Here is a 27,950-nt window from a genome sequence, read left to right as displayed (position 1 = left end):
ATGGAGTCTTGCTCTGTCGCCCAGGCTGGAGTGCAGTGGCGCAATCTCGGCTCACTGCCACCTCTGCATCCCGGGTTCAGGCGATTCTCCAGCCTCAGCTTCCCGAGTAGCTGGGACTGCAAGCACCTGCCACCATGCCCAGCTAATTTTTGTGTTTTTAGTAGATACAGGGTTTCACCATAGTGGCCAGGCTGGTCTCGAAATCCTGACCTTGTGATCTGCCCGCCTCGGCCTCCCAAAGTGCTGGGATTACAGGTGTGAGCCACCGCACCCGACCCTTGCTCAACATTCTATAGATGCCGAGCTTGTGTAAGTTTTCCAGGGCAGTCAGGAGAACTAGGTAGGAAGCTGGGTTTTTGGAACTTGTCCTTACTTTACCAGTGGCCAGAGAAGTTGGGAGGACTGAGGGACGGTGGAAAAGTAATGCATTCTTATCACAATTGGCTAGAAGAGAGGCATCGGCCAGGCTGTTTGGTGAAGCTGTTTCCAAGGCTCACACTAGGTGGCCGGAAGACCCACACTCCTGTAGCTTTTTCACCCATGAAACCGTCATCAAGCAGGGGTCAGCTGTTCATCAGGGGCAACTTCCAGATGTTATCTTCCAGAGGTTATTATAACCTTTACTACCTCCCAATAGAATAAATCTCTCTGAGCTGAAAGTATACTCAATCATGAAGACAAGAAGACCGTACATGCTTGGAGGTTTCAATTTCTAAAGTTTTCTTTGGGCAGGAAGTTGACATGAAATGACCAGCTCACCCACAGCGAAGTGACTTAAGATGCTGTAGAACCTCCCCATTATCCACACGCTTAGCGTATATTACTGACAACAGGCTCTGAAAGAAACTAGGCCTGTCCGCATAGAAGTCAGAGCAAGATTTGATTTCCTAAAAATTACACAATAAATCATTAAATAGTAAACCACTGTCACGTAAGAATAAAGGGTTATACCCGACAATCTCTCTAGATTCATCATATTGCAGCACTTGCCTGTGCCTTAAATGTACATGGAGCACAAACTGCATCTGAGACGGAACTCCAGCTCTGCCTGTATTTAGTCATGACCTTCAGCAAATCATTTAACCTGTGTTTTCACGACAGAAATGAAAATGTCCACTTGAACCCGGGAGATGGAGCCTGCAGTGAGCCGAGTTCGCACCACTGCACTCCAGCCTGGCAACAGAGTGAGACTCCATCTCAAAAAAAAAAAAAAAAAAGCAATGAAAATGTTTTATGAAATACAACACTAGACATAAAAGTCTGTGGAGGGGAGTCTGATTATGCCACTCTGTCAACCTTCTCACTCTTCCTCGTAAAGAACTTACCCATCTTCAAAGCTGACTCAGATGTTATTATGGTAATACTTAACCATATGGGTTGGGCTGTTTGTGTAACTGTCACATCTACCCAAGGCTCTTCATGTTATTCTTGGTGCCTGGACCAATGTGACCCGGAGAAGTGCTAAATTAAATATTAGTTGAAAAAATGGTATCAGCCTAGATTGGGACAAATGAAAGCGACAAGTCAAGTCGATTAGTTGAATATGAATTCTACTAGGGACACAGAGGAACTGCACCTTATCTGTGGATTGCAAGGCTTAAATTATTAACAATTCTGGGTTCACTGCACATATGCTGTAGAAAGCTACAGAATCTTTGCTTTGACTACTAGGTACTTTGCCTTACATAATAAATCATGTTTTTTTCAGCTTTCATCAGTTAATGTGGGATTGCCTTAACATCTCTCTGTTGGGCACTGAGTATAACCTCAAGAATAGCAGAGAAAGTCCCCCTCTGAGCTTAACGTTATGATTTATACCAGGTGGCAATCAAGGACAATAGTTGAATTTATTTTCTAATCCCTCGTGACACCTTTTGTAAAGAAATTATACTACAAAACATTTAAAGTTTTGTAAATATTAAATTCCTTGCCAAGCTGTATTCACATTATACTTGGAGTAACAGTTTGGGGTTATTTACATGTTTTAAGTGGAGTATAAAGAAGTGTGGTGGTTATTGTATACACGTGCATCTTCATTATAGGAACGAGGAATGTGCTGGCCCTTCCCAGCAGCAAGGGAGAGGTCCCTGGCCTGCCTCGACTCATTCCACTTCTAACTCTGACAGACTATCCAGCAATAGTGAGAAGAAAGCCCCAAAACTCAAAAGCACAATGAATCACTGCAGTTTCAGAACAGCCCAGAGGCAGCAACCCAGGGAAAGGAGCCATTCTGAACCATGAGTTCCCCCAAGCCTGAACTTGTCCTTCGAGCTTCACTCCCTTGCTATTGTTGACCCATTCTGAGAGGACTGGGGTCTCCTGACCATGCCCTGGGGCCCGCTTTTCCTCAGTGCTGAAGGAGATCCTGGTAGCCCTCTATGAAGCAGTGGTCTCCAAGTGCTAGGCACTGAGCTGACAGAAAGCTGCTTCCCAAGCTTTGTGCAAAGGAATCATCAGAGGCATCTTGCTAAGAGGCAGGGGCTGATTCAGCAGGGCCAGGGTGCTTTGAGATTCTGCACATCTGATCTACGCAACACTTTGTAGTGTTTTGAACACAGTGCTTTGAACACTATGTAGCTGAAGGACTGTATTGCAACATTTCTGCACATTAGAATCACCTGGGAGGCGTCCTCGCTCCATAGAGGTACCCACACCTGACTCCTAATTAAATCCAGACTAGGGAAGCCGGGTGCTGGAGCCCAGGCATCCGTATTTTTCTTTTCTTTTCTTTTTTTTAAATTTTTTTGAGATGGAGTCTCGTTCTGTCTCCAGGCTGCAGTGCAGAGGCATGATCTCGGTTCACTGCAACTTCTACCTCCTGCGTTCAAGCGATTCTCCTGCCTCAGCCTCCCGAGTAGCTGGGACTACAGGCAAGCGCCACCACGCCCGGCTAATTTTTGTGTTTTTAGTAGAGACAGAGTTTCACAATGTTGGCCAGGATGGTTTCAGTCTCTTGACCTTCTGATGCGCCTTCTGATGCGCCTGCCTTTGGGATGTGCCTCCCAAAGTGCTGGAATTACAGGCATGGGCCACCACGCCCAGCCCTAGGCGTCAGTATTTTCCTAAACATTCCCCAGGTGATTCCTAAAGTGGTCAGGTTCAAGAACAGCTGATCTAAGGGTTCAACTCACTGTAAGCATGGAACAGCTTCAAAGAACAGGTTCCTGCAAGTGACCCAAACTTAACTCGTTGGTCTTAACTGCTTTCAATTTTCTTGTCCCCACTGACCAGTTATGTGCTGAAGGCAATTAATTGCCACCTTTCATTTTACCTCCTTTCAACAGAGGAAATAAGCAGGTGTATTCTTCCTTCCCTGTATCTCACCCCAGTTCCTGACACAGGGTGTACTTGACAGGTTAACACTGGGCGATGCATGATGTTGAGATGTCTTCCTCTCCCTAACCTGAAGGAGGCTCTAGTGAGCAATGATCACACCAAAAGAAAGATGGAAGGAGTCTGCAGCATTCACAGACAGAAGAGTGGCCAGGCATGGTGCCTCACGCTTGTAATCCCAGCACTTTGGGATTACAAGGCCGGTGGATCACGAGGTCAGGAGTTTGAGACCAGCTTGGCCAACACAGTGAAACTCCGTCTCTACTAAAAATACAAAAATTAGCTGGGCATGGTGGTGGGCGCCTGTAATCCCAGCTACTCAGAAGGCTGAGGTAGAATTGCTTGAACCCAGGGAGGCAGAGGTTGCAGTGAGCCAAGATCATGCCACTGCACTCCAGCCTAGGCGACAGAGCTAGACTCCATCTCAAAAAAGAAAAAGAGAGCACTGAGAAACAGCTGTAAATAGTGATCTACTCTTGCTAAAACGAATCCTTAAGCTCAACAGAGTCAACCTTCTTTCAAATGCATTTAGTGGCAGAAAAACAAACTGTAATTTTCTTTCATTATTTGATTGGACTCAATGCATTCAAGTCATGAAAGCTGTTGATTTCGAACTCAGAATAAAATAACACACGACAACAGAAAGATAGTTTAGCATTTTATCCTCATTTTTAACCTACAAAGTATAATGTTCTCATAAAGTATTTTAATAAATATATTAAGGCTTAAGGTAGTTACTGGTTTGAGTGGAGGGTGGTTTGCTTTCTAGCACACTAGTTTACATTCAGAATCTTAAAAATGAAAACATTTGCCATCTTACAGTGAGTTTTACAGAACATTGGCTTGCCCCAATTTTTTTGTTTTTTGTTTTCACTATTCAACATGTCTTTGTATCATCTTCCTTCCTCTTGTACCTCATAGACAAAGAATGATATAAATTTTCGGTTGAAAAAAGCCAGTTGATTGGGGTGACTAGAAACGTTAACTTTTTCAGTGAAAAGCTTTCACCGAATCACTGGGCAGTTAGTAATGCAGCTTACAAATAAATAAAGCTGAAGCGAGAGGCTTAAAAGCTCATTAAACAGCAAGAAAAGCTGCAGAGCATATTGAGGAAGGGAAGCAGTGAAATGGTGGTTCTAATACATCCCAAACTGGAAGCAAGAACCCTGGCACAAAGAGGACTGGAATACTCTACCATCCATAAGGAAATAGCTAGCTACAAGCCACCTCACACAAAACACCCACTGAGGCCTTTCACCCAGATCCTCTTGTTAGATTCTCACTATGAATCCCCAGCAGGTGCACCTCGATAGAAAGGTGTGGAGGATACTGCTGAGGACCTCTAGGTCACCTAAGCAAAAACTGCTGCCATCAAAGCAGACTGCCACCATGCGTCCGCGGAGAACCCCCTGCCTACAAATGAAACTGGTAGCACTCATCCCCTTTGCCCGAGGACCATCCAAAACGGAGGTGCTTTCTTGCAAGAGAAGCAGCAAATGCTGACAGTGTGTCCAGCAGGAAGGACTTCCCAACAGTCACATCCCTCCCAAGACCCTCTAGATGGACTCCAGAATCCAGTCGCCGCTGGAGAGGGAGGAGACAGGCAGTGACAAGTCCCGAGGAGGGCCTCGGTCCCTCCTGTCGTGCAGGGAGTTCTGCTCCTGGAAATATTCCTCCTCTTCATCAAAGAAGCCGTTCTCCAGAGCATAAGTGCAGTCTGGGCTGGAGGCTGCCTGGCATGCCCCCTTGTACTCCTGAATCGACTCGTAGAGACTGTACAGTTGGCAGAGCAAGGACATGTCCAGCTGGCGGAGACCAACCTTGAGGGAAGGGGTGGGGAGGTAAAGAACAAGAAGTCAGCACTTGAGTTTAATTTCGGTGGAACACTCAGCCGGCAATCTGCGCCTGCCAGCACATTCCTTCCACACGGCGAATGATTCAGAGCATCACTCTGATGCTTTGGATTTCCAGCTTTGAGAACACCTTAATTGTGTTATGCCCACACCTCAGACGTTACTCAATGAGTCCAGGGAGGATCGCATCTGTGGGGCAACTAGGTCAGCCTGCAGAATTTACCCTGGCCCTCCTGAGTACGCCTGATGAAGCAACAGCATTGCACATTCTAGTGGCCCCACCTGCTTTCACTTCGGACGCCAAGAAACGAGTGTGTCACCTTCTCTCCCAATTAGACTCGGAGAAGACCCACATTGGCCTTCCCTGCTACTGTGTTAGGATCTGAGCGATGCAGTCATTCTCAACTCCCAGGGGCAACAGAATGCCCCTTGCCGGCGACAGCAGCTGGCCAATGTGACATCCCTCTGGAGCACCCACCACTGTGCAGCTCAGTGGTCAGAGGTTACACTGCCTCCCTCTCCTCCAGGCAGGGTCAGTCTTATCCCAGATGGTTCTGGGATCCCTCCCCAGAGTAACTGACTGAATACGAGAAAGCCCTGGAAGACGAAGGGCTCTACAGTGCCTCCTGCAAAGTAGCCCCACAAAAACAAGCAGCAAAAGAACAAAGAACATTTATAAAAGTCATAAACTTGTTTATCTTCCAGTTCCTCCCTTCCCCACCACCCATCCCAGAGAAAACAGCAGGGTCAGAACAGGAAATGCATCGTTTACACCAATACCAAAGAGAGAACAGTTAAGCCGCTTGGAAATGCAGCATAGAACAGCATCAGCGCCTCTTAACCTTTAAAGTGAATGAGAACCACCCGGGGATCTTGTTCAACAAACAGACTCTGATTCAGTGGGTCTGGTGCCCCTGGATGGCTGTGCTTCCACCAAGCCCCTACGGTGATTCCGTGCAATGCTGCAATTCAATAAACAGGATTCAGTATCAATCCATTCAATAAACAGGATTCTAATGCCTCCTGGGCTAAAGCACTAAAGATGCACGCGTATGTGCATGTAGAAAAGCACACAGAAAGTGTCAGCAGATTTACAGATTTTATAATTACCAAAATGACTCATTTACCTAGCAATAAGATTTTACACATAAGACAGTAGGGCTTTCACAAAAGGAAGCTGAGGCCTGGTAAAAAGTGTTCATCTTGTAAACAGATTGGGTGTTAAATTCCAGGTTTATTCTTCATACCCTCCAACTACTCTAAATGGCCAAGTGAACACTGGCTGTCTCTCTCCTACGGCCTGAATAAACCATAAAAAAAATCTGATTTCAGAAAATCAGAACTTTTATTACATAGCATACACACACACACACACACACACACACACACACATTCAGAGATGGGGTCTTGCTTTGTCAACCAGGCTGGAGTGCGGTGGTATGACCATATAGCTCACTGCCACCTCAAACTCCTGGGCTCAAGGGATCCTCCTGCCTCAACTTCCCAAGCTGCTGGGACTACAGGTGCACACCACCATCCCTGGCTAATTTTTTTAAAGAAATTCTTTGTAGAGATGGGGTCTTGCCATCTTGCCCAGGCTGGTCTCAAACTCCTGGGCTCAAGTGATTTGCCCTGGCCTCCCAGAGTGCTGGTATTACAGGCATGAGCCACTCTGCCAAGACTTCAGAGCATCTTTCGCTAAGACATTCGAGAAGACTTCCAGATAGAGAGGTGGGTTCTGTTGTTACCACAACTACTCATGACACTAGAATTTCTAAACTTTCTTAGGAAGAGACCTCAGCCACAGGTCGGGAGCATGGTCTCCAGGCCCAGCTTTGCCATCCTCTGTGGCTTGGTTGAGGTCCCGACCCTCTGCCAGCCTATAAAATGGGGGATTTGGGCTGGCTCATCTATGGCTAGCTCAAACACTTTGTGACCCTATATAAACTGTTGCTTCTCTGTCCTAAATGAACTGCAAGCAAAAGAGAGAGAGTTTCCAGGGCTGTACTCAGAGGGCAAACTTCATTCAACGGCATCTCAAAAGCATACCTTGAATAGGCAAGCAATGGGCAACTTAAGAGATGCCCAGGCCACCACACCCTAGGGCAGACACCACTGCTTGCTCTTTTTCTTGATTAGAGTTCGAGAGGATGTGTGTCTGTCAAGAGGGAAGGAAACAGCATATCTGTCATTTGTGTTTTAAAAATTATCCATAGTTTGGGAATTTTCTATTGAAAAAAAGGAGAGACAGGGAAAGAAAGAAGGAAGAAAGGAAGGGAGAGAGAGAGGGAAAGAAAAGTCAGTTAGTTTAGGAATTTTCTATTGAAAAAAGAAATAAATAACACAAAAAGTACCCAGATGATACTGATGCCCAGTTCCAGCAAAGAACCAGTGATCTTGACACAAATATCTTTCTGATTTTCCTGGGCCACTTATATTTATTATCCTGTAAGTTTGGAATTTCAGGCCAGCCAAGCAGAAGAGCACGGAATTAAAAGTGCAGGCTCTGGAACCTGCTTACCTCCCTGCCTGGGTTCAGACCTTGGCTCCGCCACTCACCAGCTGAGAAACCGTGGATAAATTGCTCAGCTACTAAAAAAAAAAAAAAAAAAAAAAAAAAAATAAAAAACATCAATAGCCTCTATTCTCCTTGTTATTATTATTTCCATGATTTCTCTTCCACTCTGCTAGTGGGCAGACTCACCTCAGGAAGGAGTGGTAGGTGCAGCGAGGCTCTGAAAACAGAAGCGCCCCGTCCCACTGTGTTCCTCCCGCTCCTCTCCCACTCCAGCACTGAGGTGGTACATGAGAAGGAGCCAGATGCTCACCTTCGCTCAGAAGACAGCCAGCATAGTCAGGCAGGGTGACAATGTGCCAGTGACACTGCCTCATGAGGAAGGGGAAACTCTCAATTAGGAAAGGACTTGGGATATCTTACCTCAAACCCCAAAAGGAGGACCTTCCAAACCAGTGCACTCCTCTCCAAACCAATACGATTATTTTATACAAAGTCAAAGCCTCCCAGCCTGGAGGCCCCACAGAGACCTTGGTGCTGGGTGTGACGGCTGGGCATCCAAACAGATCTAATTCCACCCTTTCCTAACTAGCCTTGAATCTGAAGGTCATTTACTTTCCACCACCCCATGCCCTAAAACAAAACCCAACCCCGTCTTCTTCTCTCCAAGCTAAATATCTCAGGCCCTTCCACTATTTTCATTATGACCTCCTGCCCACTAACCACCCGCGGCCTTTCCTCTAGACTTGCTCCTGTTTTCCAGGATTCCTCTGCAGAACTGCATCTGGATACCATCAACATGCCCCAGGAGTCTGACTCAGCCAGCTCTGACGTCCCTATCTTTTCTAGGATTTAATAAAAGAAATATTAACTTTAATCAAGAAAGCCACGCCCTCTCGGGGTCACATCAGTATGTGCTCAAAAATCATGGAAGAAGTTCATCTGGAATCCTAGATCTACTTCCCTGCTGAGCCCCTCTGACACCAGCAGGGTGGGTAAATCCAAGACTCAATTTCTCACCCCAGGAATGAATCACTGAAAAATACCTAAGTAGTAGTAGGCACCCTGGTATCAGAGCAGGTCTGACTTTCTCCTTCCTAGGATGGTTTGAGGTCGGCCCAGGTAAACACAGGAGCTTGAACGCTTCTAGGTTTCAAAGGCTCTGACTCCCCCATGACTCCATTCCAGCCAGACACCTGGCTCCAGGCTTTTCTCCTGACAGTGCCATTTCCAAGTTATTCTCAGGCCCACCGAGGTGACGCACCTGGCAAGGAGTCTAAAGCAAAGAGGATCTCTCCCTGGACACTCCTGCACTGTAGCACCAAGATGACTCACAAAGCTGCCTTGTCATCAGGTGGAACACTGGCCTAGAAAGGAATTCTGACCCGCCTAGGAATACAGTGCAGCCCCGCACACACCTATCACCCACCCCAACACATGGCAAAAGTTCAGACGGATTTAACAAGGATTAGACGCACACACATACATATACACGTGCACACACACGCCTACACACGTCCCAGCCTCTCAATGTCACTGCCTTCAGGCACCAGACTAAACTTCCTGATTTACCAGAAATCCTCTAAATCAGCTCGGAGGACATGAGGTAAGTCGCTGCACAGTAAACCAGACTTCCTAGCCCGGGCCCCTCTTCCTCAGCTGTGGCGGTTTAAACAGCAACACTTACATTTTCTAGAGGGAGGCGGAAGATCCGTAGGCAGCACTCCACCATCTGGTCTGTTCTTCAGGCTTATGCCCTTGACTCCCAACCTGCACAGCCCACACTGTCCCCCACTACACCCCCATCCCCACTGCATCTGTCAATGCTCCTCAACCACCCGCCCTGTACCTGATTCCCTCCACTCTTCAGACTGTGATTGGTTCAGCCAGTGTTCAGCCCTTCCCCTCGCCGTCTCCATCTGTCTTAGGGCATTTACTCCTCTTTCTATGATCGGTGTGCGTACCGGTCTTCTCTCTCCTGACATGGGACAAGCTCCATGAAGGCAAACACCATTTCCCTTTTAGATCTCTCAGTACCCAGCCCAGAAACTCACAGAGCAGACAGGCAGATATTTGGTCAATCAGTGAAAACGCCTGGCTGCAGAGATCTCAGACACCCTCCCAGGGAACACGTAGCTGCAGAAGTGGCCTGGCAGTGGGGTGGTGCTGGCACCCACAGACCTCCGGCTGCATCCCTCGGGCAGTCACAGAGGTGCAGGCTGAACGGGCAGCCACGGAGTGCCCTGCACACCAGCAGGTGTCCCCGTGGGAAGCACCAGACTACTGAGTCCTCGCGTGCCTCCCACCACATCGAGGGCCAAAGACACCCAACCAAGTTTCCTCCAGGAGCGCTCTTTAGAGAGCAGACCTGGCGATCAATCTGTCTACACTGAAGGTATGTGGGTCTTGGTTGCAGAAAGGGGAGAGAGTGACCATCCAAAAGGACTTGATTGCAAGACATGGTTAAGTCACCATGAACAAGAACCTCTCACCCTTCCAGAAAAAGGAGTGGTTGGGGAGCCGCCGCGCAAGCCACTCTCGGAGCAGAAGCAGCCTGCGTGGTGCGTTCCCGCAGGTCGTTGGAGGGCGGCTGGTCTCCACATTCACAGCTGGATTCAGAAAATACAGCCCTCTTTTGAAAGCACACGTTTTGAAAACGCAGACAGGCTCATTTAAGAAAAACACGGAATGCTCAAACCCTGCAATTTGTGGTCCTTTATTCTCCACTTTAAATTCAAGAACAATCAGCAGCTTCCATGGCTGTAAACTGCGAGTGCAGGTCCTTCCGCTCTCTGCGCAGGCTTCCTGCTTCCTTCCTGATCATTCACTCCTCTTCTCCCATGCCCAGAGCTCCCCTCCACCCCTCCCGCAACACACGCAGGTGGCCCCGCAAGCCACAGCATTCCCAACAATGGGGCCAAACAAGCCCAAACCACCCTTGAAACTGCTTCCTTTCACTTGGAATTTTCAAAACAGTAGGCTCCACATACAAATACACTTCAGACAGGGCGGTGGCTCCCAGCTGGGTGTTAGGTCACTGAAAGCCTCTGAATATCTCTGGAGGCTGCATGGGAGACAGAATTCTTCCTAACTTAAAGAAAGGACAGTAGAAACATGACCACTAGGAAACAAGGCTTAAAAGATGAGAGGAACCTTTCAAAGGAAATTTGTGTTGATTTAAACCAAAACATCATGAAAAATGTTAAGTTTTTTTAGAAACCAAAAAACCGGCAGGTGCAGATTATAGGCTCATGCCTGTAATCCCAGCACTTTGGGAGGCTGAGGCAGGAGGATCTGCTTGAGCCCAGGAGTTCCAGGCCAGCCTGGGCAAGATGACAAGACCCTCATTTCTACAAAAATATTTTAAAATTTGGCTGGGCGTGGTGGTACATGCCCGTGGTCCCAGCTACTTGGGAGGCTGAGGTGGGAGGATCACTTGAGTCCAGGAAGTTGAGGCTGCAGTGAGCTGTGATCACACCACTGCATTCTAATCTGGGCAACAGAGCAAGACCCTATCTCAAAAGAAAAAAAAAAAAGATGACAAAGGCCCTTGCCTAAGGCCATCTAGTCAGTGGCAGAGTGACACCAGGTCTGCAGGACTCTGAAATGGGTGCTTTGACCATCACCCTGCACTGCCTATGCAGGGAAGATGAAGAGAGAGGCCCCAGACTCAGCAGTGGTATAGCAAGCTGCTTGGATCACAGGCAATTTTTATTTCTGGCTTTTCTGAATTTTCTAAGTTTTCTATTATGAAAATGTATTAACAACGAGAAAACTTTCACAGTTATCTTTTAGAAACACAATGAATGAGTAAGCATACACAGATGGCTCACAAATTTATTTTAAAGACTTGGTAAATGCCCCAAATCTAATCACAATGTCTAGTTTATATCCACAGGCCTGGACTGTAATTGAAGAAAGCAGAGATCTAATCGATTATAACCTGATTTCTGATAAAGGATGTGTTGACTGAAGGATGCTGCCCTTCATACTGTTTAGAAAAAGCCAAAGAGAGACTTCATCAGTGTTGATGCAGTTGGAGACGGCCTATGAGCTCAGCTACCCAAGCTTGACAGAAACACCCTTGAAGGACTCTCAGCTTCCTGGTGGGTTCCAGCTCTGTGCTCACTAAACAGCTTCTGATGATGTGGTCTCCTATGTAGCCTTCTCCTCCCAATGGGCAGAAACACAGTCGTGTCATTTGGTCAGCTTCATCCCCTGTTAATATTTTAGACCTGCCAAGCTGAGGACTAGACTCTAAAGAGCCATCAGGATTCAGAGACAGAAGATAAACCAGATTGCATGACTGTGCCTCCAGATTAAGCCCCATTAAACCCAAAGCACATCCCACCTCTACACTTTTCAGGAAACTCCTCTACCAGGTAAAGCGGTTTGGGTTGGATTTCCTGCTAACTTGCAAGTGAGGGCATCCACATTGACATGGAGCCAGTTCTGCAATTTAACAATTCTCAGAAGGACATTCTTGTTTATCTCTAACCTAAACTAATATTTGTACAAACTAAGCCCATTTCCTCTTGTTCTGTCCTGGGAACAGATGAAGAAAAGCAATTGACCATTTTCTTTAAGAAATGTCTTTGTACATTCTTTTTTTTTGGATTGTAAAAATAAACACTCTAATTGTATTCTAATTATATTAAAAATTCAAATGGTTCATAATCATATGAACCAGTTCTCCTTAATTCCCTGTTGTAAAACAGCAGACCTCAAATGTTTTGGTCTCCAAACTCTCTTAAAAATTACTGAAGGTCCCAAAGAGCTTTGGTTTATGTGGGTTATACCTATCAATATTTACATTACTAGAAATTAAAACTGAGAAAATTTAAAATATGTATTAATCCACTAAAAATAATAAATCAGTCAGGCGTGGTGGCTTACACTGTAATTCCAGCACTTTGGGAGGCCAAGACAGGTGGGAGCGTGTGACCCCAGGAGTTCAAGACCAGCCTGGACAACATGGTAAAACTCTATCTCCACAAAAAATATAAAAATCAGCTGGGTATGGAGGCATCTGCTTGTGCCCAGCTACTCAGGAGGCTAAGGTGGGAGGATCACCTGAGCCTGGGAGGCAGAGGCTACAGTGAGCCAAGATCTTGCCATTGCACTCCAGCCTGGGCAACAGAGTGAGGTTCTGTCTCAATAATAATAATAATAATAATAATAATAATAATAATAATAATGATAAACCCATTACATTTTAACACAAATAACATTTTCATAAATCTTTTTACATATCTGGCTTATCTGGTTCTGTATTTGGTCCTTTGTGACGTGCTGTTTTGGTTGAAGTAAACGAAGAAAATCTGGCCTCACACAGCTGTATAACTGGGAAAGGAAGGAGTATTTCAATAGCCTTTTCAGACAATCGTGGATATTCCTCTTTGCTACTGCCCTTTAGTTGATTGTTGTTTAGTGTGGAATTTGGAACTATACCAATGAAATGTTCACCCTCTATTACATTAAAACCCATGAGCCTTGCCCTTTGAATGGATCTTTTAATATCAAGTATTCGTCATATGAAAAAGGTGGAAAATGGATTCAATAAATTATGCAGGATCTTCCAAATGTTGGTACATTTTCTTATACAATAACCAAAAAGTCACATTTGTCAATATCACCATCAAGTAATGATGGACCCTCTGAAAGAATCGCCGGGGCCCCTAGGGGTCCCCAGACCACACTTTGGAACTGTGGTTCTTCAGATATCCACTTGTAGTAGTTTAGCATATATTCCTCAAGGCACTATGTACACCCATATGGTTTTTTCTCTACTGTTACCACATACACAAAGTCAGGTAAATACTGTTTTGTAACTTTACACTGTGAACATCTTTCTGTATACATATACAGTTACCATATTCTTTTCAACAACTGTACAGTATTCTATCACTATTATAAAAAAAAATCCTGCAATATGCATCCATGTACAAGTGCTGTTATCCACTTGTGTGGACACTTCTGTAAGATATACGTGTGAATATGAAATTGTGGGGGACAAGGAGGACAAGAGGAGAAGAATGCCCAAGGCGCATTTCCAATCCTCCCCAATCCCGGGCCTCAGATCCAAAGCAATGGGAAAATCTAATGGGAAGAAAGATATTTACCAATAAAGTGATTCAATTTGGACTACTTTTCATCACAAAATAATTTTACGTTTGTATTGGTATAAAAAAAGTCAATAATTGGCTTTAGCTGTATGAAGATTTAACAGTCATACTGCAAACATTTTACATCGCTTTTGTGACCTAAGTTACACATATCTTAAAATTATATTGCAATTCTGCTTTGCTATTTAATACAAAGCCATTTTGGAGTTTTTAAAAAATGCAATTACAGGGTCAAAAGACAGGCATACATATTCAATTTCAGAGGTATTACCAAACTGCGCTCAAAAAAACCCTGCAGCACTTTACACCCACCCCATCCCCCAGCAATGCATGAGAAGGTTTACTTCTCTAAACCCTCACTGTGACAGGATCATGCTTTTCTGTCTTTGTCGGTCTTGGAGGTACAACATGATACCTTATTGTCTTAATGCACACATCTGTGGTTATAAGGGATGTTAAACCCCTTGCCACTTCTCTTTTAACAGCGTTTAACTTGGATATTTTATATCCAATTTTAATTGCAACTGAGAGTCCCAAAGAGCTTTTGTTTATCTGAGTTATACCTGTCAATATTTACCTTATTGGAAATGAAAGCTGAGAAACTTTATTAATCCATTTAGGTGAATCAAGTCACCGACCTAAGAATACACTCGCTTTCATGTGCATCTCAGTCACCTTCTTCCTCAGCCTAGGCTCTCCTGGCTGGGACAGGCCTGGGGTTCCCCAATAATTACCCCCTGACTAGAGAGCCCTGGGCAGAGGACAGGGGCCCTTTCTCCCCAGATCCCTCCTCTGGTCAAAGATGGTGCCTCCCTCCCGAATCCTTGAGACTCAGAAAGCGCACACCTGCAAAACTAGGCCAGCTGATGGCAGTCAGGGCCAATCAAGGAAGTGAACAGAGAGTGCCTATCAAAACGGGAAAGGCCACATGTCTTAATGAATTTCTGTAGACTTCTAAAGCAGGCTGAAGGTTTTTCTGTCTCCAGAGTTCCTGGGAGAGGGTGACCATCTGTGTTAAGTGTCTGTGGGGAACGAGCCACAGGAAGCAACGAGCAGCCTTTATGAATCCTGTCTAATCATCACCTCCAAACATCAGCAACGTGTGGGCAAAGGTCAAGGCGGCCAGGAGGCCAGGGCTCCATGTGGGGAATGACACTGGCAAGGGGGGCAAATATCTGAGCAGCCAGCCTCAGGGCTCGCTTCCTGAGCATGGAGTCTGTGGTCTGTCTGGTTTCCTCCACAGGATTACGAAAAGCTTGGTTTTTCAAAGTGGGGTCTAAAGTCTCCATGGAGTTCCTGCAGGCATTCCCAGGGCAAAACCGCCAAACTTCCATCTGCAGCTTGGTGGGAGTGAACTGCAAGGGGGGCATGGTCCCCTTCTTGAACCCTCCCTAAACATCCTTGCCCACCTGGTCTCAGGGGACTACAGCCATGTCGGTGAGACCAGGACCCAGAGCAGGGGAGGCACCAGTGTCTGCAAGGTACAGAAATGCTGGGGCTACAGCTCACTTGAGGCTATCTGCAGATGAATAATTGGCCCACACTGCCAATTATTGGGGCACATTTACATTGACAGTGAACAGATGCATACCTTTAAACAAAAGGGAAAAAAGGAGAAGAGTTGTAAGATACTTATGAGTTAGGAAACATATCAATTTATAGTACTTTACACGTAGGTACTGTAATAGAGCAAAGTTTAAAGTGGTATTAAAAAAAAAAACTTTGAATCCTTTATATCTTCAGATCTTGGGACAAGAACTCTGACCTCACTTGGAGATTGCAGCAAGTGAACGAAGCCAGGCAGCAACCCACACACTGCCCTTACTGTCCCCCACCCCACACCAAAGACACGGGCACGCTTTCATACACACGAACCATTAGATACTCTTTTTTTAGTTTTTGCTTGTATAGGGTGGATACTGGGATGGGGTCAGGAAAAGTACAGGGTAGCAGTAGCTTGAAAATCTTAGTAACTGCTATAGACGGCCTAATTTTTGATGAACTGAGCCCAAGAATAGCAAACTTGTACCCTTCTTCCTTTCCTGCTTCCCATTCTTTGCATTCAAGGAATTCACAGCAACTAGGTATAGCTGTGAAGTGTCCTTGGGGACACCAAGCGTATTGCTTGGTAATAGGCCCCGCACCTGTGCCCAAAAGTAATGACGGAGCAAACTTCTTCTGTAGGCACCAGAAAGAACCACAGAGGCATGAGGGGTAAAGAATATTGCTGGCCAGGCGCGGTGGCTCATGCCTGTAATCCCATGGGAGGCCGAGGTGGGCGGATCACGAGGTCAGGAGATCAAGACCATCCCGGCTAACACGGTGAAACCCCGTCTCTAATAAAAATACAAAAAATTAGCCGGGTGTGGTGGCGGGCACCTGTGGTCCCAGCTACTCGGGAGGCTGAGGCAGGAGAATGGCGAGAACCCAGGAGGCGGAACTTGCAGTAAGCCGAGATCGCGCCACTGCACTCCAGCCTGGGCAACAGAGCGAGACTCCATCTCAAAAAAAAAAAAAAAAGAAAGAAAGAATACTGCCATGGCCAAAAGGACCCTTTATGGCATTTAATTCTCATTTTCCCAATAAGAGATTTTAGCCCAAAAAAGTGAAGTGGCTTGTCAGAACTATATCACATAGTTTATTAACACCAAATTCGAGCTTTTGATCCCTGATTCATGTGCTTCTCTAGTCTTAAAGGGCTTGCTAAAAATGTGGATTCCTGCCAAGCACAGCGTCTCACGCCTGTAATCCCAGCACTTTGGGAGGCTGAGGCGGGCAGATCACTTGAGGTCAGGAGTTCAAGACCAGCCTCACCAATATGGAGAAATCCCGTCTCCACTAAAAATACAAAAAGAGCCGGGTGTGGTGGCGCGTGCCTGTAATCCCAGCTACTCAGGAGGCTGAGGCAGGAGAATCACTTGAACCTGGGAGGTGGAGGTTGCAGTGAGCCAAGATCGAATCATTGTACTCCAGCCCTCCAGCCTGGGCAACAAGAACAAACTCTGTCTCAAAAAAAAAAAAAAAAAAAAAAAAAAAGGCAGATTCCTTCTCCCAGCTTCTGATTCCACTAGAATGTGGCCCTGAAATCTGCATTTGGGCCAGCAGTCTAGGAGATTCTGGAGCTGGCAGTCCATCCTTTGGGGATAGCTGTGCTAGACTATGCTAGTGGAAAGACCAGTGAAAACAGACAGTATTAAAGGCCGCTGGACATCCCCAGTCTCCTCTGACCAACGCCAATCAAGAATGCTGCACTGGGAGCGAATCCTCTTATTCCAAATGGCACTTCGTAGCCTGACTCAATCACAGCCTCTTAAAGACTGAAACTTCCCCTGTAAGACACTGGTTTCACATTAAGGATAAGGACTGTACTCCACTGGGGTGTCAGTTATTCTAGCTAATGAGCTGGAATCTAGTTCACTGGACAAACTCATTAGGTATTTAGTTGTTTCAACTAAAATGTAGGAAAGCTAATTGTTACTGGTTTCACAAATTCAACTTCTTTTTTTCTTAGGTTCAATTCTTTACACAGCATTGCAATTCGGGAATTCAAAAGTTCTGTGTGGATGACTTCCCACTCTGCACAGGTGGGAGACCAAAATAACTGATGGTTTAAAGAAAAAAATGAGGCAAAAAGATTCCAAATCAAAGCTACTAGACCTTGCTGCTGACCATGGGAGCAGCTGAACTGGAGAATCCCCAGTTCCTCGAAGCTCTCCTGCCCCCAGGGCTGAGGGTCTCTGTGTCTCTACACTCTAGTGTGACTTCTGATTACCTGTAAGGTTGATGACCTAATCTCGCACAGGTGCTGGGAAGGGCAGTCTATGTAGAAATCTATGCAAGGACTGGTGTGTGCCAAGAGTCCCAGCTGACACCCAGTCAAGGACATCCTTCAACCACATGCAAATATTTTAAAGGCCAACCAAGATCTAGTTAGCCAAGCTAGCCATCAGCTTAGCAGATAAAAAATCTTTCAAATTGTGGGATCCTTGAGGGCAAAGTATTTTTAAATAGAAGGGGGTCTGCAGTAGATATCTACTACATTACCCCTTGCTCCATGTTTGCAAACTGTTCTTTCTTTAGAGAAATCCCCAGTGTCTGATTCCATCCACATGCTCACACCATCTTATTAAAATACAATCCTGTCCTTGTCACTGTTGGCTGGCCCAGGCTGGCCAGGCCACCCAAGCTCGGCCAACTGGCATCCTTCCACAGTATTTGCAAACTGCAACTAAGCAGCATGGCCAAAATTGAGGGGGGCCGCTGTTAGCGGCCAGGTTCCAAAATGGAGGAAAGAAACAAAACAGAGAAGGAGGGGAAGAGAAGACCTCAGTGGACTTCCTGGGTTCCCCATAAGCCCTGGCTCTAGTCTGTCTCTGTACACATCCAGCCTACAAGATTCTCCTTTCGCAAAAGCTAGTTCAGACTAAGTTTCTATTACTAATATACAGTCTTTGGTCATGAAAAATGAAAACTAGTCCAAACGAAAGCAATTCTTTTTCTGTAAAGATGCCCACATCAACCAGGTGTGATAAGCCCCTTAACATCTAGAGATTTCCTATTCACCCTTAAAGTGTCCACAGCACTTTCTATCTAACATACACCCAGTAATCATCTCTTAAACATGATCTAAAAATATTCTCTGATGTAAAAATAATCATCATCAACTTTTTCAAAAGGACTTTTTTGGTCTATAGAGCAGTAACTATCTGTGTGACCCTTGAAGCTTTCCAAATGGGCCCTTCTGGGGAGGGGACGAGGACTTACGAGTAGTGCAGAATTTCACAAGGGTTACTAGAACAGGAGGTGTTGAAACTTGGAGCTGAAACCACAACTCTCCAAGCAGAGGAGGGCACCAGCAGTCATGGGACAGACCCTTCTCAGCCCTGGACTCCAGCTCTCCCAGGTTCCACCCTCAGCATCCTAATGGCCTCTCCTCCCATTGAGACTGTATTACTCCCTCAGCTCCAACCATCTCTTCCACCAGTTATCTGCAGACCAAAACCTCTCTTCCAGCTTCCAGCTCCACATTCTGAAATGTTGAACATGCTCTTCAGCTGATGTGATGACAAATTACCTTCCTCCCTAAAGCAACCACTCCTCCTGACTCCCCAAATGCTACAATGAACCCCACTTCACCAGTGATTATTAAGCTTCAAAACCTTGCTTACTGCCATACTGTGGTATACGACACACTCACTGAAGTCATTATATCTTGACTGGGAAAATATTTGCAATGTGCGGCCCAAAAAGCAAACCAAAATATACGTGATCAATGTGTTGTATGTATGTGTGTGCGTGTGTGAGTGCATGCGTGTGCACAGACAGCAGACTGCAATGGTTAAATAGGGCTTTGGAACCAAACAGACCTGGTACGGTCTGTGACCTTATGGGAGTTCAACTCTCAGCATCCCATTCTTTAATATAAAACAGACTTTGAGTATCTATCTCATGGAGAATTTATACAATTAAATAAGATACTATATGGAAAGCACTTACATTGCACCTAACAGAAGATATCCCAAAATACTAAAAGTGATTATTTCTAGGTGCTAGCACTGTAATTTTTAATTTTTTGCTTGGCTACATTTTGCATAAAAAAGCTTAAGTTATCTTTGATCCCCTTTTCATCATGTTCCCTGATGAAAGTAATTCCTCCAGCTTCTGCTTCAGAAAAGTGTCTCCCACATGAGTCTTGTTTCACATTAGCAAGCCCCTACCCTGCTGGGGACTCCATCACCTCTCCCATGATCACCTCTCATCTTCCCGTTGAGCCTCCAAAGTCCAGCCCTCCCTCCTGCATCCTGCTGTAGAATTCATTTCTTCAAAGTCCAACAGGGATAGTACCATTCTCCTGTTGAACGCCCATCCTTGCTACTCAGCTTCCCAGAGTCCAGTTGGTCAACCTGCCCAGCCCCTTCTTGCTCACATTTCAAACTGGGGCACTCCCATTTCAAACTGGGGAACTCCCAGTTCCAGCTCCGCAGCTGCCTTCCTGGTGCCTTTTTCCCTTGTTCAAATTCTTTCGCCTTCTGAGGTCTTCCACACCACCCTGCTCCCTGTCCCTGCTGGAAGTTGTCCCTTTCTATGCTTGCTTTAAAAAATAAAAATAAATAAAAATTAAGGCGTTTATCACTTTCTGCCATGACATCTAGCTATGTCTCCTGCCACAGATTTGACCTCAGGCCTTCAACTTAAACAGATCAACACAAACTATTCTGCAGATATCTCAGAAATGAACTCCCAGTTCTTATTTTGCAAGGCCTCCCCAGAGGGAGTCTCAGCTTGAGCTGTCCACTCAGACCCCATGGTCCCAAGTCAGTATATCAACTAAAAAGTTGAAAGATTCTCTGGGCAACTTTAAAGGCCTTGTGACATTTCTTGAAAGGAACTTGTCAAGGCCTGCAGCCATACCTTATCTTTATCTCATCTAAATACCAGGCAGACCAAAGATGGCTGTTTATTTTTCTTGTGCTTCAAATAGGCTTACAGAGAGCTCTGGTTCAAGGCATAATTATACGGATGTGGTTGTGCTTTAGTCACACCAGAAGGGACCTGGAAAAATACTTTTGGGAATAGCACGTTGACTCCCAAGCCACCATAGCAAGACTCCAGAGCATGTTTATAAACCACAGCTTCACAACAGGAGTGGCCCTGAGGTTTTCCTGTCTCTTGCTCAAGTATGGAACTTAAATAATCAAAGATGATCCTCCAGTAATACTTCACCCCTGTGGTTCTGCTATGTCCAAGTTCAGACTGTAAACACACTACGTGTAGATTTATATAATTAAAATGCAGTTCACCAGCTGTGTGATGCTTATGTCAATGAATGTTTTTTAATAAATTAAAAACGGTTGGCTTGGAATTTAAGTGGTTCTGTAAGAAGCTTAGAAAATCTTTTCAGTGAGAATTGCAAATCACTTCAATGCCAGCTACAGAGTAGGAAGACAATATCTCTTTGATTAAAAGTGTTAAGGCTGCTTTCTGAATTCAATTAAGTCTTAGTTTTCAGAACAGATAATGCTCCTGAAAAAAAGTATGCATACTCTGAATTTTTCTAAACAATATCTTAAATGCACTAGATGCATATTTAAAAGATTCCTGTAACAACTTTTTTTTTGGCAAATTTAGTTTTGGGAAAAGGCAGCCTTCCTAATGTTAGATTTCCTTAATACTTTACCCATAGGGAAAAGAGACAACCTGGACGAGGTGAATAGAAAGGGAGGCTTTTAAAAGGAGGGGATTGGGAGGAGGTGATGGGGGCCAGTAAGATGGCAGAAAAGAGGAAAAGTTTTTGTTTTCTTCTTGTCTGGCCTATGCCTGGCCGAGAAAGCTGGGGAAAGACTCGCTGTTGCCTAAACCCCTGCCCTTGTCCTACTTTTAGCGTTACCCTAAATCATGTGTGTTCTGGTCCACAAACAGCTAATGTACTTCCCAAGCACAGAGAAACACTGAGCCCACGGTTTGGAGCTCAGACACAAGGCGCAGAACTCACATGGACAGCACCCAGACCGGGAGGACGGCCACCTCCCACCTTTCTCAAGCGGGTTTGAGCAATCAGCTTCGAGGGGCTGAGGGACCGGCCCGCCTCCCTCGCCCGGGGTATACGTCCGCTTTCACAGCCATCTGTGCGCCGGGGCCATCCCGCGGTAATCGGATCATGGACGCGCGGCCTGGGGCGCCGGGGAAGGGGCCGGGCTGTTTCAATCGGCTGTCTACACTGGCGATGGACAAAAGCTGTCCTCTTCGTGGTAGGAAAACGCAATCGCGTTAACCCGTTGGGCCGCTGTGAAAGCCTTTCGCCCACGGGGAAGGTCTGTTTCACTCGGGGAGGGGTGACAAGGCCGCCCCCGCCCCCAGGCCAGGCGCGAACCCCGCACTACGCTTCCGGGCGCCCAGGTTTCCGAGCCAGCGGGGCCGGACTGAGGGCGCCGGGCGTAAGAAAGCCGCCCTCTGCGCGGGGGCCTCTCCCGCGGGGCCCAATCGTGGGCACGGGGCGCGCGAGAAAAAGGGGGATCGTTGGGAGGACGGCGCCGCCGCCGGGGGCCGAGGAGCCCGAAAGGGCGGGTGGGCGCCGGGACTTCCGGACAGAGCGCTGTCCCCGCGAACTTTCCCGGGACGGCGAGTCCGACCGGGAGGAGCCCCCGCTCGCGGAGCCCCACTCACCATCTCCTTGCGGAGCAGCGCCAGAGCGGCGTCCAGGTTGGGAGGCTTGGCGGGCGGCGCCGCCGCCCGGGCCCCGCCGCCGCCCGCGCCCCCGCGGCTCAGCTCGTCCTGGATGCGCGACTTCTGCGCGTAGAGCCGCTCCAGGTGCCGCCAGCCCCCCGACGCACCGCCGCCCGACGCCGAGTGCAGCAGCCCACTCAGGCTCTTGGGCAGCGGGGGCAGCCCGTCCACCCGCAGCCCCCGGACCGCGCCGTTGCCCGCGGCCCCGGGCGCCGCCCGGGCCCCACTCATCGCGCCGCTGGCCGGCCACGCGCCCGCCCCGCTGCCCCAACCCAAGGCTTCCCCCGGCCCGCCCCCTTCCCGGCGGTGCCCCGCCCACTTCCCCTCCCTCGCCACGCCCCTCACGGACCCCGCCCCCTCCCCTCGAGGCCTCTGCGCGGGCCGCGGGTCCGGGTGGCGTCCGCGTCCAGCAGCCGGGCTCGCCTCCACCTGAGTGCCCCCCTGCCTCTGTGCCCCTCCCGCGCCCTAATTCATCTCCAACTCCACGTGCCTACCCTCTCCCCCCCCGCCCCCCCTCCCGCCCCGTCACCGCTGTGCCCCTCCCTAGCTCCGAACCCACTCACCACCCCCGCGACCCCCAGCTTTCCGGTTCACCCCCCACCTGTCCCCACCTCCTCTGTGCCAACCCCCAGCTTCCCGGCTCACCCCCATCTCCGCCCCCACGCCCTCTGTGCCACCCCCAGCTCACTGGCTCACCCTCAGCTCCGAACCCACTCATCCCCACCCCATGTTTCCGGCTCACTCCCACCTCTGTCTCCACTCACTCTATGCCACCCTCCCAGCTCACTGGCTCACCCCCAGCCCCGCCTCCACTCCCTCTGTGCCACCCCTCAACGCCCCCTCACCTCCAGCCTGGCTCCAGACTCCCCCCTCACCTGCCAGCGCTCCTCAGCTCCTAACCTCACCGAGCCGTGCCCTGCCAAGGGGGCGGCCCAGCTTCAGATTCCACGAAGCAGGCTGTTTCGGGGGTGGGGGTACCGAGGCTCTGACTCGCAACCGGCGGGACGTCGGGGGGAGGAGGCTTGGCTCTAGTCCCAGGACCCCCGGCCCTCCCCGAGGGCGGAATCTAGCCTGCTTCCTGCTACTTCCCACTCGCCGCCGGGAGGGCTGGGGGCCCCAGACCGGGGCAGGTCACTCCTTGCCGCCGGGAGCGCTGTCCTCAGCACGGCCTTGTCCAGCAGTACCCGCAGCAGTCAGCAAGAACGCCAGGCCCACTTTTGAAACTTCAAAGCACTAGTAAACATGCCTTTCATTCTGGCCACGAACACAAGAGTAAACTCCAAGTGGAAATGTCAGGAAACCAGAGAAAGGGATTAAATCTCGGAAACTATCCATCAACTCAGGCAGAAAAAAACAAAAAACGTCGCACACCTCAGAGGAAAAGAGAAAAGAGAGGCTCTGCCCCTCCCAGGAAAAGTAAAAATGACAGGCAGTTATAACCAGATTAGAGATAGAAAAGATCAAGAAGTAAAGGCTACAGCCCAACCGCAGATTAAAAACTAATGCAGTGTATAGATTGGATAACTTTAATGCCCTTTCATTATTGGCTTTAATTATAAAGGGATTTAATTTTCTAAATACATTCAAGGGGATCAAAATTACAAAGTGTTCTCAGCGCTTCAGACACCCAACGTAAAAGAGCCCTGCACTTTGGATTGTTTTATACCCTTTAACCTACCACCTCCTAGAGCCCACCCCAGAAGCAGTGTCTTTGAAATTGGCACGATATTCTCCCTGGACTGTTGCAACTGGGTGAGACTGATATGAAGAAGCTTTAGTGCAGGCGGTGTGATTGACAGCACCCAGGCTTCCCACCCCACCCACTGCCCAGAATTTTCCACCTCTTCACTGTGCCTCACCTTCCACTAATTACCTAGTCACATTTCTGGATGTCAGGTATTTATTCATTCACTTATGTAAACGGTGGGTGTCTTCAGGAGAGTGACCAGTCTGCCTGTGTGGGAGTAAGGGAAAGGAAGGGGTGGGAAGCATTTTGACATTCGGTTCACACCTTAGCAGGAATTTCTTTTCTTTTCTTTTTTTTTTTTTTGTTTTGAGACAGAGTCTCCCTCTGTCACTCAAACTGGAGTGCAGTGGCACGATCTCAGCTCACTGCAACCTCTGCCTCCAGGGTTCAAGCAATTCTCCTGTCTCCGCCTCCCAAGTAACTGGAATTACAGGTGCATGCCACCACGCCCGACCAATTTTTGTATTTTTAGTAGAAATGGGGTTTCACAATGTTGGCCAGGCTGGTCTCAAACTCCTGATCTCAGGTGATCCACCCACCTCGGCCTCCCAAAGTGCTGGGATTACAGGTGTGAGCCACTGTGCCCAGCCTGCATGAATTCCTTTAATTTCATTGGTCATGTTGCAGTCTTGCCTGCAGTAATCACTCAAGGTAGGTGATAGGAGGTTCAGCTATGTGATGGTGAAATAAGAAAAGAAATCACTTTGAAGTATTGTGGCACTGAAATCATTTTAAAGCACATACTTCAGAGAATTATGGATTGCAGAAGGAAAAGAAGGTTAGGGTCAGCTAGACAGCAGCATGAGGTCTGTGGTGTCAGGACTCGAGAAAAGAGACACAACTTAGACAATGCCAACCTTACCATTTTTTTTTTTTTCTTTTTTGAGACAGAGTCTCACTCTGTCACCCAAGCTGGAGTGCAGTGATGCGATCTTGGCTCACTGCAACCTCCACCTCCAGCAATTCTCTGCCTCAGCCTCCCAAGTAGCTGGGATTACAGGCACCCACCACCACACCCAGCTAATTTTTGTATTTTTAGTAGAGATGGAGTTTCACCATCTTGGCCAGGGTGGTCTTGAACTCCTGACCTCGTGATCTACCCACCTCAGCCTCCCAAAGTGCTGGGCTTACAGACGTGAGCCACCACGCCCGGCCAGCCTTACCATTTTAAAGGCAGGCTCTGCATTCTGGCCTATACTCAGTGAGGTGAGCATATTGAAATCAGTATCAACAAATAACATTCCGGGGTGAGGAGAAGTTTCTACAGAATTTCTGTGGTGCTGGTGAAGACATTATTTGTATAAACCTGAAACTATTATGCAACAAATATTTTGACATCCTTGGGGAGTGTTAGTGTCTGTTTATTCAAATGCTAATATAAAGTAGCTTTTAAAGTTCATGCTTATAATGGGAGAGAAGTAACAAATAACTTCGGACAATGTGTTTTTTTGCGTTAAGACACTGAAACATTACCTTAGTCCATTTAGGCTGCTATAACAAAACACCTGAAACTGGATAATGTATAAAGAACAGAAATGTATTGCTCACAGTTTTGGAGGCTGAAAGTCCAAGATCAAGGCACCAGCTGATGTGGTGTCTGCTGAGAGCTCATTCCTCATAGATTTCACCTTCTGGGTGTCCTCACATTGCAGAAGGGGCCAGGGAGCGCCCTCAAGCCTCTTTTACAAGGGCACCGATTCCGTTTACGAGGGCTTCACCTTCATGACCTAGTCACCTCCCAAAGACCTCACTTCAATACTATCACATGGGGGTTAGGTTTCAACATATGAATTTGGGGCTGGCAGGGGGCACATACTTTCAGACCATAGCAAAACATCTGTATTCTGAGTTCAAATCAGAGTGAGGCTTCATCATCACCCATGAAGCTAAATCAGTCTTTTTTGTTTTGTTTTGTTGTTGTTCACAGGCTCTTGGAAATCAGAAAACACAAACTTCTAAGCCAGTGCTCTATTCACTAACCCACATATTTTCTTAGACTTTTTCAATCAAGGTTAGGGACCTGGGCCTTGGAGCACAAGCCTCAGAGTCACCAGTGTCCAATGACACTGGATAGATCTAAAGCTAGATTTATCAGCCTTTCTAGCTGGTACTCAACTTACCTATGAATTTCCAGGCATTTACTTAGAGATATTCTCGTGTACCTCTATCCTGACCTTCTATTAACCCAGCCACTAGATTCCTCCCCACCTCTAATCTCTGCCAACTTGTTGTTTGCTTTCAGGAACTCTACAGTCTTTGTGTGTTTTCTTTCTTTCTTTATTTTTATCATTCTAAAAGTTTAATAACTTAGGTTGTTAATAGACTAGAAGGAACCTGAAAAAGACACCAAAAGTCCAATTGAGCTTGCCTTTTCAAGCTGATGACTTTAAATGCTGCTAACTATAGAGAAGTTTATCTTGCCATTTTTCATTTGTCACAGAACCTAAAACTAGATTACTTTGAGAGCAACTGTACAATGAATTTGGGCTAAATTTTAGCAAAATATTTATTTCAAGACATAATTTCTTATATTTCAATCATTTCTAAAACAAGTTATAAATTTTAAAGCTTATATAATGCCTCTTTGTGTACAACTATGTGTACATATAAATGGGAAACTTAGCATAATCATAGAGTCCTTTATATAGTTTTTAAATCGTTGCCTTGTTGCCTCGACAATATTTTTTATTTGGTCAGAGACAAGTATGAAGCTTTCTTTGCTATAGCACAATGCTGGGCACCTAGTGATAGCAAATACATATATATATATATATATATATATATTTTTTTTAATGGACATACTATTCAATGTAATTTGTTGAATAATTACTGTTAAAATAATTAATTGGGAGATCATTAGGCTGAGGCAGCTCCAGTGCTCTGGGTTCCTACTTAAGCAAGTTAAAACCTAATTCAGTGTAAACAGTAAAACAAAACAAGTTTAACCAGTCAGAAACCTCCAACTAACCTCTAACTGGGGGCTGTCCGCTGGAATGATCCAAATAAGGCTCCACTTTAACCAATCAAATATTTTCTTTGCCTTGCTTCCTCATTCACCCTATAAAAGCTATTTCCCTCCTGTCCCTTTGTCAGAGCCTAGAGCCCCTTGTGGTCTGGAGCTGCCTAATTTATGAATCACTTTTTGCTCAAACTCTTTAATATTTCAGTGTGTCTCAGTTGGTCTTTTAACACTACTATGTGTAAGCTACAGTGCAAAGCTCTATGAGGGTCAATCCATGACTTCAAGTGACTTCCAGTTCATCAGGTGAGATCATGTAGGAGGCATCGTGATAGAAGTGCAGATCAAACACTGTGGCAGTCCCAGCAGGGCAGGATTCATTGTACAGTTCAGAAAATGTATAACAGAAAACTGTTCACTTAAAGTAGGCTTGAAGGGTAAGTAGACTTTCAGAAAGTGAAGACAGACCAGGGAGAGTGGGTAGACTCCTGGTTGGTTGGAAGCTAGCCTGGAACAGTGGCTTTGACCTCAGAATGAGGAGAGTTTTGAATTCTATGCTAAGAAGTTTGGACTCTATTTTACAGGCAATGGGACGTTATATTTTAAAATAATCAGAGCATTAGAAAGATCATTCTGGCACTTTCATGTCTAATAGGCTGCATATGAGTGGACACTAGAGGAAGGAAGAATAGTTAAGAGGTGAATGCAACTTTGAATTGAGAGGCAACCTGGCCTGATTTAGGTGGTAATTCAGAGACAGGAAATAGAAATCCTCAGCTCTTGATACTTTAGAAAGAGCTTTCTCATTTGATCCAACCACTGGGGGGTGAGTAAGAGTTCTACCTGGCAATGAGGAATAAAGGGCTGATAAAACGTAGTTGTGTTGCCCAAGTTTGCTCAGTTAATAAACAATAGAGCCTTGCCACAGGCCATTGGCTTCTTACTGGGAAGATACCAAAGGCAGAATCCATGTAACTGTTTGTGTAAAGGCTGAAACAAAGTCTGCACTTAGAGGGGATAGTCGAAACACTGGAAATGGAAGAGAGGACAGGGGAGTCCGGTCCTCAAGTGGTATGTAGAAACACTGTCATTCACTAGCCCTCAGAAGGAAGGAAGGAGGGAGGCAGGGAGGGAGGGAAGGAAGGAGGGAGGGAGGGAAGGAAGGAAGGAGGGAGGGAGGGAGGGAGGGAGGGAG

General features: G+C 46.7%; 1 protein-coding gene and 1 pseudogene across 1 annotated transcript; both read right to left on the bottom strand.

Moving 5' to 3' along the window:
* Positions 1-3,978: 3,978 nt before the first annotated feature.
* On the bottom strand, positions 3,979-22,326 carry FAM89A (family with sequence similarity 89 member A). The gene is made up of 2 exons (XM_023191830.2): positions 21,990-22,326; positions 3,979-5,153 (listed from the first exon to the last, which is right to left on the bottom strand). The coding sequence occupies exons 1-2, from the start codon at positions 22,278-22,280 to the stop codon at positions 4,890-4,892; spliced, it is 555 nt and encodes a 184-aa protein (XP_023047598.2). The 5' UTR covers positions 22,281-22,326; the 3' UTR covers positions 3,979-4,889.
* A 751-nt stretch (positions 22,327-23,077) lies between these two features.
* Positions 23,078-27,950, bottom strand: part of LOC113224996 — a 92,692-nt pseudogene continuing 87,819 nt past the window's right edge.

The sequence above is a fragment of the Piliocolobus tephrosceles genome, chromosome 1, assembly GCF_002776525.5.
Source record: "Piliocolobus tephrosceles isolate RC106 chromosome 1, ASM277652v3, whole genome shotgun sequence".
Lineage (NCBI taxonomy): Eukaryota > Metazoa > Chordata > Mammalia > Primates > Cercopithecidae > Piliocolobus > Piliocolobus tephrosceles.
This window is presented reverse-complemented; position numbering and strand designations above follow the sequence as displayed.